The following is a 17,209-nucleotide window of genomic DNA, read 5'->3' as shown; positions in this document are numbered from 1 at the left end:
TAAAATAACATATACAGACGCATAAGTTCAGTTGTATGTATAAATCCAAGATTCATGGTTCATTATACTATAAAGAGACCTCCACCTAAAGAAAACACCCAACGTGTGTCTAAAGAGAAAAAATAGCCTCAAGAAACCAGTAAATGCTACTCACATATACACAACTAAATCGTGTCTTCGTCTGAACTTCCCAAGTCCAACACAGTTCTTAAAAAATACATGAAAAGAACAGGTTTGTCAGCTCAATCTATCAATCAATACACTGAACAAACAAGCTAAACAAAAACTCCATCAAGAATATATTAAAACAACTCATTAGAAGTGCATACCTGCTTTTCAATCCAACAGGACGTAAAATGTGGACCCTCTCCCACTAGACACGTGCTTTACTCTTCACGACCTGTATGCAATAAAAACCCATTCGAAGGTCGTCAGTATGCATAACCGCGTTCAAGCGCACCAAGCTTTATAATATCAAAATGCCAGTTCTTACCACAATTCAAAAAACGTAGCTCGTATATAAACCTCCGTGTTGATTATCCGGCATTCAAAGACACCGGCGTGTATCGAAATCTCTCATTTCCTGGTATAAAAATTAGACCGTGTCACCCTATTGGAGGCTACCCAGATTATATGCGCCAATGGCAAACGAGTTCTCAAAACATTCTAATAACGTCACCGGTAACTATGGTGACCGTCCTCACAACTTTCAATAGATCGCCGTCTAAAAGAACTGCAAACGCTAATATTATACTAGCCATACATCAATCGAAAAGCTGCCAAAATCGCACAGTTACTCGCTATTCAATTTATACAGCATTAGGTATTCACCAATAGAACACGAAATCTACATCGATTGCTCCGCCACAAAAATCAATCCTTCAGCGAACTTTATGTGAACGTGTACAACGCTACGCAACCTCTAACTTTATAGTTACCAGATCGGCAAAGGTTACAAAAATAGAACGCGAGAGTACGTGAGTCATTACACCACGTGTTTCAACTTATCAACAAACTTTATAGGAGTCAATACAACGCAACGCTCCCTACGGCTCTGAACAACAAGCCTTGGCTACCACAAATAAGTGCATACATTGAAAGAAGAAGAAGAAAAATAAAAAATAAACGCATAATACAAAACGTAAAAAAAGGTTTCCAAAGTATTAAACAAATCATGAACCAACATTATTGCATATATGTATTACGATGACAATTCATTATTTACTTTTCAGGAAAAAGCATCTGTTTAGTAACACAGTGACTACATTTCATGGAAAAAGCATCTGTTTAGTCATTAGAAACACAGTGACTACATTTCATAAGAAGCTACTCAATTCAATCCGGTCATTCAGTCCCCCGGGGGTCAGAGTACCCAACATTTTAATCCAAAATGATTCTCTCTGTAGTAGTTTTTTGTGTTTGTCAATACCCTCCTTTAATGCTACTATTTCAAGAATAGTGAATCTCATTTGTGCTATAGTGTGTTTTTTGTCTAGCCAGTGTTTTGCTAAGGGTGATGTTAGAGATTTGTTTCGAATTCTACTTTTATGTTCTGAAATGCGTATTTTCAGTTTACGCTCAGTCTTTCCAACATATAGAAGTCCACATGGACATTTGATAGTGTATACAACCTGGTTGTTATTGCAATCCCCTTCAAAGTTCAGTTGGATCGTTTTTCCAGAGTGAGGGTGAGTGATCTTATTTCCAACAATAACATTATTACAATGTACACAGTTTGTAATGTTGGAAAGACTGAGCGTAAACTGAAAATACGCATTTCAGAACATAAAAGTAGAATTCGAAACAAATCTCTAACATCACCCTTAGCAAAACACTGGCTAGACAAAAAACACACTATAGCACAAATGAGATTCACTATTCTTGAAATAGTAGCATTAAAGGAGGGTATTGACAAACACAAAAAACTACTACAGAGAGAATCATTTTGGATTAAAATGTTGGGTACTCTGACCCCCGGGGGACTGAATGACCGGATTGAATTGAGTAGCTTCTTATGAAATGTAGTCACTGTGTTTCTAATGACTAAACAGATGCTTTTTCCATGAAATGTAGTCACTGTGTTACTAAACAGATGCTTTTTCCTGAAAAGTAAATAATGAATTGTCATCGTAATACATATATGCAATAATGTTGGTTCATGATTTGTTTAATACTTTGGAAACCTTTTTTTTACGTTTTGTATTATGCGTTTATTTTTTCTTTTTCTTCTTCTTCTTTCAATGTATGCACTTATTTGTGGTAGCCAAGGCTTGTTGTTCAGAGCCGTAGGGAGCGTTGCGTTGTATTGACTCCTATAAAGTTTGTTGATAAGTTGAAACACGTGGTGTAATGACTCACGTACTCTCGCGTTCTATTTTTGTAACCTTTGCCGGTCTGGTAACTATAAAGTTAGAGGTTGCGTAGCGTTGTACACGTTCACATAAAGTTCGCTGAAGGATTGATTTTTGTGGCGGAGCAATCGATGTAGATTTCGTGTTCTATTGGTGAATACCTAATGCTGTATAAATTGAATAGCGAGTAACTGCGATTTTGGCAGCTTTTCGATTGATGTATGGCTAGTATAATATTAGCGTTTGCAGTTCTTTTAGACGGCGATCTATTGAAAGTTGTGAGGACGGTCACCATAGTTACCGGTGACGTTATTAGAATGTTTTGAGAACTCGTTTGCCATTGGCGCATATAATCTGGGTAGCCTCCAATAGGGTGACACGGTCTAATTTTTATACCAGGAAATGAGAGATTTCGATACACGCCGGTGTCTTTGAATGCCGGATAATCAACACGGAGGTTTATATACGAGCTACGTTTTTTGAATTGTGGTAAGAACTGGCATTTTGATATTATAAAGCTTGGTGCGCTTGAACGCGGTTATGCATACTGACGACCTTCGAATGGGTTTTTATTGCATACAGGTCGTGAAGAGTAAAGCACGTGTCTAGTGGGAGAGGGTCCACATTTTACGTCCTGTTGGATTGAAAAGCAGGTATGCACTTCTAATGAGTTGTTTTAATATATTCTTGATGGAGTTTTTGTTTAGCTTGTTTGTTCAGTGTATTGATTGATAGATTGAGCTGACAAACCTGTTCTTTTCATGTATTTTTTAAGAACTGTGTTGGACTTGGGAAGTTCAGACGAAGACACGATTTAGTTGTGTATATGTGAGTAGCATTTACTGGCTTCTTGAGGCTATTTTTTCTCTTTAGACACACGTTGGGTGTTTTCTTTAGGTGGAGGTCTCTTTATAGTATAATGAACCATGAATCTTGGATTTATACATACAACTGAACTTATGCGTCTGTATATGTTATTTTACAGCATTGCCCCTGACGAAGGGACCCTACTTTTGTCCCGAAATGCATTGGGCGAACTATGATGTACACCAAAGAATCTAATGCTCTACATTGTATATACTGCAGTGAATTTTTTGTGAATTTTTTGTAAATATTGTGATGATTATATGTACACTTACTATTTCTGAAAAAAAGCTTGACTGAATGTCAAGATGCATATGAATTAAAAATATGAAGACTATGTTTAAAGTGTAGTTTGATCGTTAAATTGTAGTAAGGTTGTGCGTAACTGAGCCTGCGTCAACAGTGTGTTGACCAGCCAAATTTTCCATGTTTTGAGTAGAGTATTAGGGTATACTCTTTCAGTTACAGCACACAGATCAGAATAAAACAGTTAAATTCTTTCATGAATAAGGTGTGCTCGGTACACAACAGTTCAATTATATTCTTGGTGTACAACAACCTGTAAATTGATCTCAGCATAAGCCTATCAATTGGACGAATATGAGGCACACGTAGGATGTGCAAACATGATGAGGGCACATTAGGAGTATGTATATCAGATCTTGGATAAAGATAACCACAATGTGAAGGTGGCTTTTATTGTATTGAATTTGTTTGGTGAAATCGTTTTTTGTATGTAAATTACAGCCTTGAAAAAGCCCGCGGAGGGCGAAATGCCCGTTGGCTGTGACGGTGTGGCAAAAGAAAGGAATCAATAATAAATGGACATTTAACATTAACGAACATTGTGCATGTTTTTTTGAGGACGGCAAGGAGAGTGAAAATATTGGATTGTCGTGGCTGGATGCCAATTGGATAATAGCAACTAGAAGGGATGTGCACTGGTATCTTTGTTGTAATTTGCTTATGATACTCTATTTCACCTTGAGTGAGTAGGATATCGTGGATTGGTGCTACAAGGTGGATGAGCACGATACCAGACGAGCACTCCTACAAAGTGTTTCAAACCTATACCATATGAACTCTTAACAGGGGAAACATTTCTTTATGATGTGCTGATCAAACAAAGCAAATCCACCATTTGTTTGTTGTTGGTCTAAATATCATAAGCTAGACCCATCTGAGCAACAAGAAACCCTAAGACGTTAACTGCTGCAAAGCACCAGAAATGGAAAGTCTCAGGCCTAGTGCCCTTGTAACCTGGAGTGGCATGTAAGGAGCTCCATGGAACTGACTGGTGATTGCTTGCCTATGGTGCAATAACAGGAGGACTTCAAACAGCAGAAAGCCTTCATTTAGAGGTGGCAGGTAATGGGACAACCCCGGAAACTGATGGCTTTATAATCTGTCTACCTCTCAGCGCCCCCTCCCGCCCGCTCCACCCAGTCCCACCCCTCCTCATTCAGAGGTTGGGTACCTCTGTGTGTTCGATGCTGAATGTGCAGTAGCTCCAACATCATAGAAACCTTGCGGGAGGGATGTGGGGCGTCATCTGCTGCAATTTGGTGTGGCATACATAAGAATGGTTTGCAAAAGGAAACCCAATCGCCTTCTTTGAAAGTAGACAATAACACTTTCTTTTCCTAATCATATTTCTCCTTCATTTTGTACTACTTACATAAAAGCCCTCTGTTCTACTTCCTCTCCCTGTTGCTCTTAACCACATTAGGTCTTTTAAGCTACCATGAATGCAAGTCAGAAGCCGTTTCACATCCTTCAAGCAGTATTAAAACTCACCCATCTAGCACTTTGCGGAGTAATGTGATAACACTATGATCTTGCTGAATATAATTTTTCCAATCACCGCGGCAACTCCTCGCCTCTCTGGTGTATTTTTTAGGAACTCTACTAAACCTCACAAACCGCTCATTACATAAAGGCCCTTTGTGATGTGGTCAACACCACTATTCTTAAGAAGGTCCTTCATATCTTGCAAAATCAGTTGCAGACCATTGTCTTTCAAAAGGCAATTTGGAAAACCTTCCTCAAAGAGCACCTCCCTAAAGAATGTAATCACTTACTGTCCATACAACATCCGTATCCCCTGTGTTATTCGTTTCCCGCTCGCTACAGGTTACCTGGGCCAGCAAACTGTTGTCCGAGTTAGCTTCCCTTCCCAGACACATATTCAATTGTAAAACTGTACTCCTGCATCTTGGTAGCCAGTCTGGCAGTGTGGGCAGTAGCATCTCAACCTCCACTTGGAGAAAGGATAATTACTAGTGGCTTTTGGTCTCTTCTTAGTATAAATTATTTCGAATATGTTCCGTAGTCCATGCACACCGTTTTAACTCTCTTTTTGTCATTGCCTGTCTTCTCTTGGAGATAGATATGCAGTGTGTGGTTTACAAATACAACAGTTCATTTTAAAATTAAATACTTATTTATAAGCACCACTGTTGCCTGAGGGCATCTATGTGATGCTTTCTGTAGAGGAGGCACATGAAAAGACTACAGTGCCAAGCAGAGAAACCAGTCCCAAAAAGAGATAATTGATTACATGTTTCCAAGCCTTTTTTGAAAGCATGAAGGCTTGTACAGGCGTTAAGTGAGAAAGGTATGGAGGGCCATCTCTTTGCTGTACAGTAGTCAAGTTTAACTTTATTTGGTTATCAAAGATAAAACAACCATAAAAGTACATATATAAAATTTATCATGATACCATATATTCATACATAAATTGTGAATTCATGTAAATAATTGTCTTCCGAAATCTAAAAACCGATTTAAAATATGCAGACAAATGTGCAATGGTTAAAATATTATCCAGTTTTTGCAAATCTAAAAATGCAGGGCGACATTGGGTACATTCCATGATTTTCATAAGGGGCACAATCAATTTTTTCCTTGGGGTGGTGTAAAATCTACAGAAAGAAAGGATATGAATCTCTGACTGCTCTGAAGAGTCATCACAGGGGCATTTAGTTAATTGTTTAGTCCAGTTATTCACAGCAGGGAAACTAAGAGATCGGTGTAACAGATTTAGTCTAAAGCGCGTCAATAAAAACCTTTCAATGTCGCTCATTTTTAACTTAATATATGGTTGCATGTAGTCAGTAGACATAATCAATTGATGTACGACCACAGTTTCCTTTATCATTTCTGTATTAATTCTAAGGAAGCACAAATGCCTCATGCAAACATCTTTAAGGGATTTCCTAGACATATCACACACACTTGTGGGGACGTCATAGTATTCCCTATGCCCTATTTCAGTCAAAAACTTTCTTACATAGGTTAACCATGGCACCCTCCCAGCATTCTCTAGGTTCATAGTATCCATTAAAATAGAGCGGTTAAAAGCACATTCCTCAGTTGACCAAATTCTGTGCCACAGTAATACAGGGGCAACCTTAATAATATCTTCAATGTATGGTACTCCTAGCTCGGCGTGACTAACATAAGTTGAGACACTATGCGGTACTGCTTATAGGTATTTTAAGAAGTTATTCTCTATTACTTGTAATGTTTTTATATTTACATAGCCCCATACCCCAGCACCATATGTAGCAACTGCCACGCAAGTAGCTCTATATACAGTTAAAAGTTTCCTAATCGTTTTTTTGCCCATCGTTCTGCTGAATGTTTTCAGAACTGTAATAGATTTGCAGAACAGCAATCTCCTAGATTGTATAGCGTGATTCCACCGGCCTGTTTCATCAAACAAAACTCTAAGATATGGGAACGTGGGGGTCTGTTTAAGTCGTTTGGGGCCAACAAATATTGATTTGCCCTTTTTATGCCGCCCACAGCCATATGTCATACTAAAGGTCTTTGTGCAGTTGATTTTTAAATCTAGGTTAGTCATAAAAGCTGTAAAAGAGTTAACCACCGTTTGCATGGCCAGTGAAGTCCTGGCCATTAAAACTGCATCGTCAGCATATAGGAGCGCAGGGACAGGCCTTCTCCCAACAAGTGGCATGTCCTTGCACTCCTCTAATAAAGTTTTTTCAAGACCATTAATATAAATTGTAAACGAAAAGGGGTTGAGGACGCAGTCTTGCCGCACTCCTCTTGATATGGTGAATGGATCAGTACATTCTCCACTCTTCCCATACCTCACCCTCGCTGTTGCCCCCATATAGAGTTCCCTAAGAAAATTAATTATGCCTACCTCTACTTCTAGGTTCCGAAGGGCCAACTATAACTTAGAATGGGTGACACAGTCAAAAGCTGACGTTAAGTCAACGAATGTTAAAAACATTCTGCCACCCTTTACTTTTGTATACTTTTCCAATAAAATGTGCAAATTAAGGCATTGGTCGATAGTTCCTAGACCCTTTCTAAAACCATATTGCAGGTCACTTATTATCGACCGTTCGTCAACCCATAGTTGTAATCTAATTAAAATTACCCTACCCAGAATTTTAATGGTAGAGTCCAAAAGCAAGATAGGGCGATGACAATGGCAACTCGCTCTGTCGCCCTTATTAAAAATAGGTACTATTGTTGACTCGCATCATGAGGATAATAACCCATTGGAGCAAGAAGCATTAAAAAGTTGGGTGAGCAGCGGGCCCCAAAGATCCATGTTGCTTTTATGGAAGTCAACTGGAACGCCATTGGGGCCTGGAGCTCCAGCACTATCTCTTATACTCCTAACTACTTCACTCAGTTCAATACCAAGTTCCAGCTTGGCCCTGCTCTGTGGTACCTCAACCCTCTCAATGCCATCAATAGCGGTTTGATCATGATTGATTTTAGCACTATAGAGTTCTTTATAATGTTCAACCCATTCAGTTTCGGAAATAGCTGGGGAGATTTTTCCCTAGTTGCGCAATCTCTAGTCTTAGGGGAAAATGGTCGCTCAGGGGATTGTCAAGAGTTTTAAAAGATTGCACCTCCCCACCCTATCTGGCAGATATCAATACAAAGTCTATGGTGGAATTTACACCTCTCCTGTTAAACGTTGGAAGAAAAGGGACCTCGCTCTTACCAATTCTATTTGCGAAGTCCAAATCACACTTAAAAATGATCTTATTTAGGTGATTCCCACAGCCAGTATGCTCAACATGGCTTATGCTATTCGCCTTATCTAGTTTTAGGCCACAAGTACCCGTTTCCCCATATTTACATAGGGAACAGTTGAAGTCCCCACCCCAGATTACACAAACTGTTTTCGTACTCCATTCCAACTGGCTTTTAATGTCTTTACCAGTAGATAAAACATCTGCCACCCCAATTAACTTTTTTGATTTTGGAAACCTTGACATTGCATGCTGATGAGGAACGACAAGGAAAGGGTAGCAGACTATTGTCCTGTACGACTATATTAAGTACAACATTGTTCCTCTCAAAACTAGAACAAAGACAATTTAAGGCCGGTCTGAAATTTATTAATTGCAAAGGAGCTTTCCTCAAGACACACTGAAAGAATGCAAACCATTAATCCTTGTAAGTGACACCAGAAACAAGAAAGAGAATGAAATGAACAAAACAACTGATCCTAAATATTAAGGATACTTCAAAATAAGCATTCATTTTTGGCGGCTTCCAGAAACAAGCCAATGGCTGAAGCGTGTAGATCCATAACATCTTCCTTCTCATTTGTTTGATGGTTTTCCACGCCAGACCTACAAATCTTCAATTAGTTTGTTGTTCATATCGAAAAGCTACATTGAAAGCATAAGTGCACTCTCATCGTCATGGGCTGACTTTAAGTAGACAAGTAGGAAAATATAAGTATCCCAGAAAAGTAGATTAAACATTGCAAGACAATCTAAACATCACTCTTGTTGGTATTTTCTCCATTAAGCAGCACTTCATGATGTTTGTCCCTGGTTTACCACTTTTCATGTAGATTTATTTGCTTCCATAATTGCTCATATTGTTTGTTGTTATATTTAGAATATTTTTAGAGTAAACTTAATTGAGGATTATGTAAAAATAAAAGTAAGGCGCGTATAGGGGGACGTCTTAATCCGTGTTGTGTACATTGTCTTAGGATAAACTGTATTTTGCGGAGGAGCTATAATCGATGATAATCCTGTTTATTCACCCTTTGATGTGCGCAAAGAATTTTCCAATCTTTCTTCAGCATAGATTACTACTAAGAAACAGGTTTTTTATATTGATTATTTCAAATGATTTGTATTTAATTTGTCTCATGAAACACTTATTCTATTTTTCTGTCAATCTAACAGGTCAAAAAAGAGGAGTACTAAAGGAAACCGATAATCAACTTTGTGAATAATTCATTCAGAAGTTTGGGCACCTTCTTGTTGTGATCCAAGAAGCTTCTTCCCAGGCACCAGGTGATGCAAACTAATTTGGTGCATTTTAAGTTAAAAAAATGTGAACTAAAACTTGGAAACCTTAACCCATTACAGATTGCCCATCAGTGTGGTTACTGTAAAGAGGAATTCCAGAGCAAATATTACTTTGTGTACACCTGGTTTCACACCAGCTAGGCAATCAATATCCACCAAATATGTAACGTCATCATTAAAGAGAACTTTTAGTCTTCATAAGTCACACGAGAGACATGCCACGCAAATGTACTGAGCATAACACGGCACGTGTAAAGGAAACACGGATCATCAGAAGAAACATACAGGAGCCAGACCACACTAAAGTACTGAAGCTGGCTACAGGGAATTTGGAATATCAGAAGAGTAACAGAGGAGAGTCCATGCAGATGCTTTGAATTTGACAAAGTCTTCCATGCTAATTCAGCTTTAATGGGACAGTAGAGTGATTTACTATAGCAACTCAAACCTAGTAACCCTACTCTTAGTAGATTTCACACCAATTTAGTCCATACAATAAATATAGGTTAGGAAACTTTACAAATGAGTCCTGAAAAGAAGCACAGTGAGAAAAGGCCAAATAAATGTACTCTGTGCAACAAAACCTTTTCCTTTAAATTAGGTCTTGTGAGACACCAGTTAATTCACTCTGGGGAGAAGCCATACAAATGCACTACATGTGAGAAAGCGTTTAATAGAAGTGAATCTCTGAGGCAACACGAAGCAAGTCACTCAGGGCTAAGACCCTATATATGTTCAAAATGTGGCAAAACCTTCATTTCAAAACCACATCTCTCACAACATGAAAAATACCATTCCAAGGTAAAAACACATCAATGTTCTGAATGCGACAAAGCTTTCTTTTCTAGTAAATCTTTATTGAACCATCACAGAGTCCATACCGGGGAGCGACCACATAAATGTACTGAATGTAACAAGTCTTTTGCTGTAAAAGGAACCTTCATGCGCCACCAGAAAGTCCACACTGGGGAAAAACGCTACAAATGTACTGAGTGTGACAAAGCTTTCCATGTAAATGGTCTTCTACAGATACACCAAGCACACCACACAGGGTTAAGACCACATAAATGTACTGAGTGTGAGAAGGCTTTTCTTACAAAACACCAACTCTGGCAGCATCACAACACCCACACTGGGGAAAAACTTTATAAATGTGCTGAGTGCAGCAAAGCCTTCAGTACAAAATCCAATCTAAAGTGTCACCAAGCACGCCACACAGGATTAAGGCCATTTAAATGCTCTCAGTGTGACAAAGCCTTCAGTGAGAAAGGACAACTAACGTGGCACCAGATAATTCATAGTGACGAGAAATCCTATAAATGTACAGAGTGTGACAAGGCTTTCTTTAGAAAGCAACAGCTAATAGTACACTGCAGAATACACACTGGGGAGAAACCATATAAGTGTATGCAATGTGAAGATAAGGCTTATAGATCACAGGGACAGCTAACACGACACCAGAAATTACACTCTGGGGTAAAACCACATAAATGCCCAGAATGTGAAAAGGCTTTCATTGATAAAGCGTATCTATTGATACACCAGAGAATCCATACTGGTGAGAAACCATATAAGTGTCCTGAGTGTGACAAAGCTTTTATTAAAAACAGAGCATTAATAGAGCATAAGAGAACCCATAGCGGTGAGAAGCCACATCCATGTTCTGAATGCGACAAAGCTTTCACTACTAAGTCCCATCTAACAATACACCATCGATGCCACACAGGAGTAAAACCATATAAATGTACTGAGTGCAAGAAGGCTTTCAGTACCAGCGGCTACTTAAAGCTGCACAAGAAAATCCACACTCGTGTGATTGGAGAGAAGAGATAATTGAATCTTTTTTCTTTTTTTTTGTTGCAGAACCAGTGTCGTATTGCTCTTGTTAAAAACTGTTTAATTGGAATCCTGATTGATTTACTGGTGCATCAACATACTGTAGCACTCAGATCAGCTTGGAGTGAACTGCCAAGAATCAGCATATGCACATGAAATCAAGTCCTATATCTCATGGAGATGACTTGCAGCTGCTGTGAGGGATGCATCTTGGAAGTTATGTCCAAGACTGACGACAGTCTTTGACATAATTTCGACTCCTCACAGAACAGTGATCCTGCCATAAGGGGTGATTCATCCTGTATTATTTTAGGCACACATGGTTTAATCGTGTTTCCGCTGGTGTAATGGGTGGCACCCTTGATATATTTAATGCAAGCTTAGCCTAATCGTTGCATTTCCTTAGATAATTACAGTAATGCTGACATCTTTGCTGTGGCGTTAATCCATAATCTGTGTTGATAGTCCAACCACAGCTATCATAAATGAACAACTGAAAACCACAAACTGTAAGAAACCCTGTGTATTGGATAAAAGATTACCTGGAAATTTCTGCTACAAATACATGGATACTATGATCTCAGGTTGCTTTGGGATTAATGTTCTGTCCTGTTGCTGCATGGGTACAAAAATTTGCCAAACATTGAGACATACTAGAGTTGGCAAGGTGTGAAATGCAAATTGTAAAGCCTTTGATTAATCAAAATATCTGTCCAAGGATGGCTCATCGCTTCCACTATCAAAGGGTGTCCACCCTAAGCTTTTCTGCTGAGGTTTTGCGCGAGGATGGGCAGCAATAACAAGACTTCTGAAATTTTTACCAGTTTTTCCTTCTGCTGGAGCAAACCCTATTGACAGCCTCACAACAGCACCCAGAGCTTGAAACTGTACACTGACTGAGGATGCTAAAGAGCGGGGAGTTATATTCTGACTGTGGCATTAGATTATCTTCTCTTCTTCTTTCTTACAGTCTTGCAGTAGTAATCTTTCATCCGAACATTTTCATTACCATTCTTCGTCAATACCAGTCTTGTAGTACAATTGTTACTAATACTTTCAAAGACGTCCTGCTTGCAGTGTTCATTTGTGTTTAAAAATATATTAGACACAAGTAAGGAGGTTTGTTCCCATTATTACAAGCTTGTAAAAATGTACCAAAATTCAAGATACTGTGTAAAACATTATATTTGTACTGATTGTTGCAAAACATCCAATAAAAGGTATCATGTAATATATCAGTTAATGCACAATAGCTGCGTCTAAGTATTTATATTTTTTACATATTTTCATAGGGTCCCAAAAATTGCCCAGGTTGGAAAGCTGAGATTTGAATCCTGAATTCTGTTAACCCCCTGGATATCTCCTTCTCTGTCCCACTACCACCAAAGCACAATACGTTATGTGCAACTATTTTGTGGCCTATATTAATAAATTGTGCTCACTATGTTCAGTAAATAAGTGCATTGTATGTTAAATTAGTGTGACTTGATTATATGCACAAAATCAGAATGTTCTTCTTGAACCATGTTTTTTGATTCTTGCCTTCCAGACAGCGTGAGGCCTATTGTGGGCTTAACAAGAACACATAGCGGTCTACACCTGCCCATTGTTTTCCTTTGGCTGCCTTTATTGTCTCACTCACTTATTTGATGGCTTTCATTGTCCATCTTGTGTTTAGATCTCTCCTTCGTCTTCCCTCCAAATGCGTAGGCCAGTTTCCTCCTTGTTGCTCTTTCACTTGTGTGCTGTTTTCTTTCATATACTTCTTCCCCCAATTCATGCTCTGTTGCTCGCTCACTTATATGATTCCTAAACCCCATGTTCCTTGGTTTTGCACTTTTTTGGCTGATTCTCCTTTCCCCTGAACCCACTGACTCTACCTACTCCTCCTGTACTTTCCCCCAGCATGCACTCTCCTTTTTATTATTGTCACTTTTGCACAAAAAATTATTTGTAGAGCCATGTGCACTTTAACACCCCATCAGGGGTAACACGTGCTTTATAAATACAAACCTTTTTTCCTCTTCTATCCCCCTCAGCTATCCTTCAAAATACAAATAACTGACTAACCTATCCACCACTTTAATTACTATGTATACCTATTATCTTGGATCAGTACATATAAGAAATGGTGCCTGTGTAATTCCGTTTGTGCATGCACAAGCACTCATTCACGCATTAATGGAATGATGCTACCACTGGTCCACTAGTTTTGGATCCATCATCAAGCCTTTTTTAGGTCGAGCCTATAGTGGCAGCGCGCATGAGCTACTCGCTTTGAGGGGCATGCAGTAATGGAGTATGGAGTGGAAGCTCGTCCCACTCTCTGTCCATGTTTTTAATTGGCTTGTGTCATTTTCTTTCGTAAATGATGCCATCTGATTGATTATGAAGCTTGTTAGTCCCTCATTATGGCCATGTCGTCACTCCTACATGGGGGAAGTGACAATGCTACTTGGCGGAAGAGAACAGGTATCAGTGACACATAAGCATATGGGCCGGGATGCCGGCCACCCCTCTCAACACCAATTCCCCATGGGAGGAGACAGACACAGATTTGAACTTTTGGAAGGCGGGGGGCGTCACGACCCCCCCGGCCGTATTTATTAAAATATGAAACAAAATGTAAAACTTTAAATTAAAACGTTTCATGAATCGTGTACAAATTCCACTTTAATTACATCTTGATGAAGACAGGTTTTCCAGGCTAACCTTAACAAATCTCTAATACAAAGATTTCCTAGCCGAGTCTAGCATCCTGATAAATACATTACATTTTTGAATTTGTACAACCTAACATTAAGGGCCAACGGAAAGGTCTTAACCGGTGTCAGATCCCTATCACCAACTTCCCGCCCTCATGGTGTGAGTGGCGCATGCGCAGAGGACTTTACCCTCGCAGCCAACTGTAACTTCCCTTGTCGTGGGGGCACCCTTTCACTCGACGCCATCTTAAGGTCGTCTGAGTTCGTGTGCGAGGTATCCGTAAGAAGGACAGCATGGACTCCCCCCTTCCCCACACTCTCTTCCGCCGGAGCGGATATCCGGCCCCCAGGAAATTTGTGGGAGGGGCATATAGCCGACTCCCCGTGGGAGGGGCCTATGGCCATCTCCCCCTGGGCGACCCATACGTAGTGGGTGCCGCCCCCCCCGTGGGAGGGGCCAATGGCCGCCTCCCCCCGGGCGCTCCCATCCATAATGGGTGGCGCCCCCCCTAGGGACCTTGAAATCACTGCTCACCGATCATGACCTTACCGCCCAACCAAAGTATAAATACAACAATTGTTTTACCTACTAAGGAAAGAAAACTATGCCTAAATGTGCCACAGTTTAACAATTCACCGACTTCACATTGCTACAAAGGGAAAAAAGGTCCTAAAGCAAAACACAAACTATATTGAATCCATTCCTTTACATCTCTACAAAGGAAAACATTTCCTATAAGCAAGTATTCAATTGCATGCATATCTCGTCATACGATCATGATGCAAGAAATGACTGTCATACATTTTTATTACATCAAATAACACCAACGATATTTCTTTATTTCACAACTCTGCAACAAGGGGCTGGTGGGTGGGTCAAAAAAAAGTACATATTGTTCCCTTGAGGGCTCAGGAGCGACGAGTGGTGCAGCCTTCAGAGCACAGGAACAAGAGGAAGCTTTTTTGGATTCCCGCACTATTTATCCAGCTGCGGGAGGGCGGGGCCCTGCCTCAAGCACGCCCATCAGTGCACGGACTTCCGGGCGGGTGTTTTAGGACAACCCCTTTTGAGCGGGAGGAGCGTGTTCCGGCCACGCCGCTTCGGGCATACCAGCCGGGACACGCCCCCGCCCACAATGGTTTCCCGGGGGATCGGGGCACCCATCCATACGTTCGGGGGGACCGAGTGGTCTCCCCTTTCCACTTACACAGTGACCAACATGCTACATACATTCATATAATAATCAACTGTCACGCAAACAGTCTTTTGTATGTGCACTCTATTCACTGAGTTAAGTCTTGCAGGGTAATTAGTACAAACAATCACTGCCTCTAGGGGCTCTCATACTATCCTTGTGCTTTCAAAGTAGTAGTTTCTCATTACAAGTTATTACACACTGTAAAATAATAATACAATCACAACAGACAATAACAGGAAAGGCCCTCAGCCCTTAACAGGAGGCGTGCAGCCAAACGACCATAACAAAAAAAGCAACAAAAGAGTATGCTAGGTGTGCGTTCACAACACAGTAGGGAAGAGATTGTCCCAAAAAGAGAAAGGCCCAAAGGTCTGTGCTATTGCCAAACAGACTGCTTTCCTCTGTTTACATTTGTGATTACGCAGGGGTGTGGAATTTAATAAAATATCTACTTGTCCATGGGGCAGGTTGCTTCATAAATCAACTTGCCCTGTAACAAAATCCACTTGTCCCTTTTGTGCCATGTAATGCGGTGACAAATTGCAGCAGCAATCTCATGATATAAGAGTTCTGATATAATCTCTCTAATTATGCTAGGGCTCGTACCATTGTAGGGTTGCATACTAGCAATTCCCTTATGCTGCCACTTTTCTGCAGGTCTACATACTGGGCTGAAGGTATTGGTAAGAAATAGTTCAAGGGTTGGAATGCCTTTTTGAATCTGTGCAAACCTACTAAAGTGCGTGTTGGGTTTGCACCAACTTTTTTCTAATCTTTTCCCGTACTGAAAAAGGTTGGAAATTTACTCCTGACAGTCGCAGATGTAAAACTTCCTCCAGGGTTGGGCAAAAAAGTGGTTAGAGGAAAAGTGAACTTGAAACATTAAGATTTTCACATGAGCCAATCTAAATGTTAAAAATATTTTTAATAGCGCACTTACACCGAACGGTTTTATGGCGCTGTGATCACAGGGTGAACAAAACATTAAGACAGTGTAGTGGATTTAGAAAAGATCAGAAAGGGAAATGTTTATGCATGAGCTTGACAGAACAGTAAAGTTTTCGGAAGGGATCTAAAATGGGGATAAGAAGAAGTGAGTCTCAGCTCCAGGGGCAGTGCATTGCACCGAGACGGGGCAAGAAATGAAAATCCACACATGCACATGTGCTCATGCTAAAATGCAGTTCACAAATAATTTCTAGGAGTACTATTTCTTGGCCTACTTCTGTAAATTCTTGTGAATTAATGGAAACTGTATATATGCACTTAATGCAAGGATGTATACCATAGATGCACTTGTGAGACTTTTGCTAATAATTGCATTTTTGAGACTTTTGTTAATAATTGGGCTTCTAATTAGGCCAGGCGTTAACCATGACCTATTGTGTTTAATAAAATTGTGTCTCTCTCTCTCGCTCTCTTCTTCTCTCCGTCTATGAGATGGCTTTACGGTTAGTGACAGTATTCTGCTCTTTGACAAGGAGCATATTGGCACACAAAGTAGTTTTGTTCAGTGCCCGGAACTGCTGTGGCAATGTGTGCTTTTTCAGACCAAAAACTATTTTTGCTTTTGCCAATGCTTCTTCGAATACGGATACAAAACCCATGCCTGAAAAAGTCGGGCATTGACAAAACCAAAAGGCTGACCACCAATTTCAGACCTACTGGCTTTGCCAAAGCTTGTTTATTTTTGTTTCCGGTAATCGTATTTAAACTGGTTACACTGATTTTCAATTATGAATATTTTTGGGGAAATACAAGCATACATCAACATGTTGCTATATGATGCTGCAAAGATATGGTACCTAATCTTACAGTATCAAAATGTTTATCTTCCTACTTGCAATTATTTTTAAACATTTTATTTTGAAAGCAACGAATCATCACTCTTGCTTTGAAGCTTCGGCAAATATTTGCATACTATC

The 17,209-nt window shown here is 39.9% G+C and overlaps 1 protein-coding gene across 3 annotated transcripts in view; it reads left to right on the top strand.

Moving 5' to 3' along the window:
* The window catches only part of LOC147709820 (uncharacterized), a 66,254-nt gene that overhangs the window by 25,936 nt on the left and 23,109 nt on the right, over positions 1–17,209 (top strand). For 2 of the 3 annotated variants that reach the window (XM_086928276.1, XM_086928275.1), the window contains exon 2: positions 9,419–12,630. In XM_086928276.1, coding sequence (XP_086784402.1) covers positions 10,067–11,377 — 1,311 coding nt within the window. In that variant the 5' untranslated portion in view covers positions 9,419–10,066 and the 3' untranslated portion in view covers positions 11,378–12,630. Of the gene's footprint in view, positions 1–9,418; positions 12,631–17,209 lie in introns of those variants that run through there. The other variant, XR_015296734.1, reaches the window with a different exon arrangement.

The sequence above is a fragment of the Lissotriton vulgaris genome, chromosome 6, assembly GCF_964263255.1.
Source record: "Lissotriton vulgaris chromosome 6, aLisVul1.2, whole genome shotgun sequence".
NCBI classification, from domain to species: Eukaryota; Metazoa; Chordata; class Amphibia; order Caudata; family Salamandridae; genus Lissotriton; species Lissotriton vulgaris.
Note: the sequence above shows the minus strand (reverse complement) of the source record. Positions and strands in the feature narration are given on the sequence as shown.